Consider the following 2,050-nt stretch of genomic DNA (forward strand, 5'->3'; position numbering starts at 1 on the left):
AAAAAAATTTATTTAAATAGAAAAATTTTTTATGTAAAAACACTTCGCGCTGCTAGAGCGAATAAGAGAAACAATAAAAACTATCTAAAAGCTATAATAATTAATACAAATATATGTAAAGGTAATGATAATTTAAAAATTATAGTTAACATATTCTAAATGCTACATTTAATTAATAAATATACAGCTTACTTTTCTTTTTTTACGTATGCCACTCGCATATACTGTACGCGAGAATATACATTCAGACTGCATACTTTAACCCTCGTAGTTTCTAATCTCTTTTATACAAAATGTTACATCCATATATAATTTTATTATGACGTTAGTATATATTGGGATTGAGATACAATTCACTCGCACATACATATACACGAATATATACACACTAAATACTTTAATTCTCGTGAAAATGTTTCGTATCTTTATTATTGTATTTTATTACATCGAGATCGAGAACTAGCAGCGCGAAGTGTTTTTACATAAAAAATTTTTCTTTATTTATGTAGCGATGCGCTTAGCGTATACGGTTATATCTACCCGCTATGGGTAGGTGTAAGATGAGTCACCGACCGGCCGTCGCTGTCGGCCTCTGTCGGTGCGGCGCCGCGGCGCCAGGGATCGCAAGAGAGAGGTTGAAGTCGTGACTCGGTATATAATTTATGTACACGTTTATTATAGCTATGTACAGATATATACAAAGATGGTAGGTCTTGGTATTTTATGGTGGCCCTGAAAAGGGCCGTTTGGCTTTCTCCTCACTTAGAGGGGCTTCGCTCCTTGTAGGTGAGCGGTGGCTGCGTATGTGTCCACTTGGTGGTGCGCCGCTTCGCACTTACTCGCTCGCAGTAAGTGAGCGAGGGCTGTGTCGCGGTCCTCTTTACCGGGCCCCAGTAGTTCGCGTTCTCGTCTCCGGGTTGGTTGGTGGTCTCCCACTCGGATCCAGAGGACGGCTCCTGTTGTCCCGCTGGTGGAGGCGCCTGCAGGTATCGTGGCGAGGTGTACCGGCGCACTCTGAGGTCCCACGGGTGTAAGCAGTACCTCGGTGGCCTAGTCCTGGCAGGCGGCGGTATGTTCAGCCGATGCAACTTCCAGGCGGCAAGCTGGAGGGTCACCTTTCGCACGGAGGTCGGCTCTGGTCCCTGCTGACCGGCCGACTGTATCGACGACTCGGGCGGAGACTGCGAAGCGTTGCCCAGTTGGTGTTGCCGTCTTGGTGGGCGCCGGAGCAGTCCTCTAGCCTCCACTGGCCGGATCCTGGGTGTCGTCGCTTGTAGTTGGCAGCGGCGCAGGAGCTGCTGGCGTAGACGCTGGATCAGCGAGGCTCCTCTCTGTCGGGCTGGCTGCTGCGGCGGCTGCCGCTGCGGAGGCTGCGCTGTCCGCTGCTGCGGAGGCTGGGATGACTGCTGCTGTCGAGGTTGCGATGGCTGCTGCGGCTGAGGCTGCGATGGCTGCTGCGACTGAGGCTGCGATGGCTGCTGCGGCGAAGGCTGCACTGGCTGCTGCTGTCGAGGCTGCGGTGGTTGCTGCGGCTGAGGCTGCGATAGCTGCTGTAGCTGCGATAGCGGCGGTAGCTGCTGTTGCTCGGTAGACTGTAGCTGCGTTAAAAATTGCCGGGAGGTATAGCCCTGCATGCCGCTGCTCGGTCTCGGTTGATCAGTTCGGCGCCTTATCTATAAGGGCCCTGGACCGATTCTTCGCACGCGATAACATTATCGGCGCTAGCCCTCTGGTGGGCGTACCGTGGTAGTTGCGCGTCGCGCAGCACTTGCGCGTGGTCGCGTGCTACGGGCGCCTGTATGGTCGAGTGCTACAGGCGCTTGGATGTTCTCACCGAGCGCTTGACGAAAGGTAGCTGCTCGGTGGGTTTTCTTAGTGCGACTGATAAGAGTCGCCACAGGGTCCCCTTGGTAGTAACGGAGTTGGTGTGTTATCGTGCGAAGCGCACCCTTGGTTTAGTTGCCCGCTTGCAGGTTGTTGTGGCTAGCTGTTGTTGTACCTCTCGGTGCAACAAGATATTAATTTGGGATTCGATCCGCTCAAAGGGTTG

At 51.5% G+C, this 2,050-nt stretch overlaps 1 protein-coding gene across 1 annotated transcript; it reads right to left on the reverse strand.

Annotated features, from left to right (window-relative positions):
- Positions 1–758: 758 nt before the first annotated feature.
- Positions 759–1,634, reverse strand: LOC108782882 (mediator of RNA polymerase II transcription subunit 15-like). Its single transcript, XM_018551273.1, has one exon. It carries the CDS (start codon positions 1,632–1,634, stop codon positions 759–761), a length of 876 nt encoding a protein of 291 aa, XP_018406775.1.
- Positions 1,635–2,050: the final 416 nt, after the last annotated feature.

The sequence above is a fragment of the Cyphomyrmex costatus genome, unplaced genomic scaffold (assembly GCF_001594065.2).
Source record: "Cyphomyrmex costatus isolate MS0001 unplaced genomic scaffold, Ccosl1.0 scaffold1359, whole genome shotgun sequence".
Classification (NCBI taxonomy): domain Eukaryota; kingdom Metazoa; phylum Arthropoda; class Insecta; order Hymenoptera; family Formicidae; genus Cyphomyrmex; species Cyphomyrmex costatus.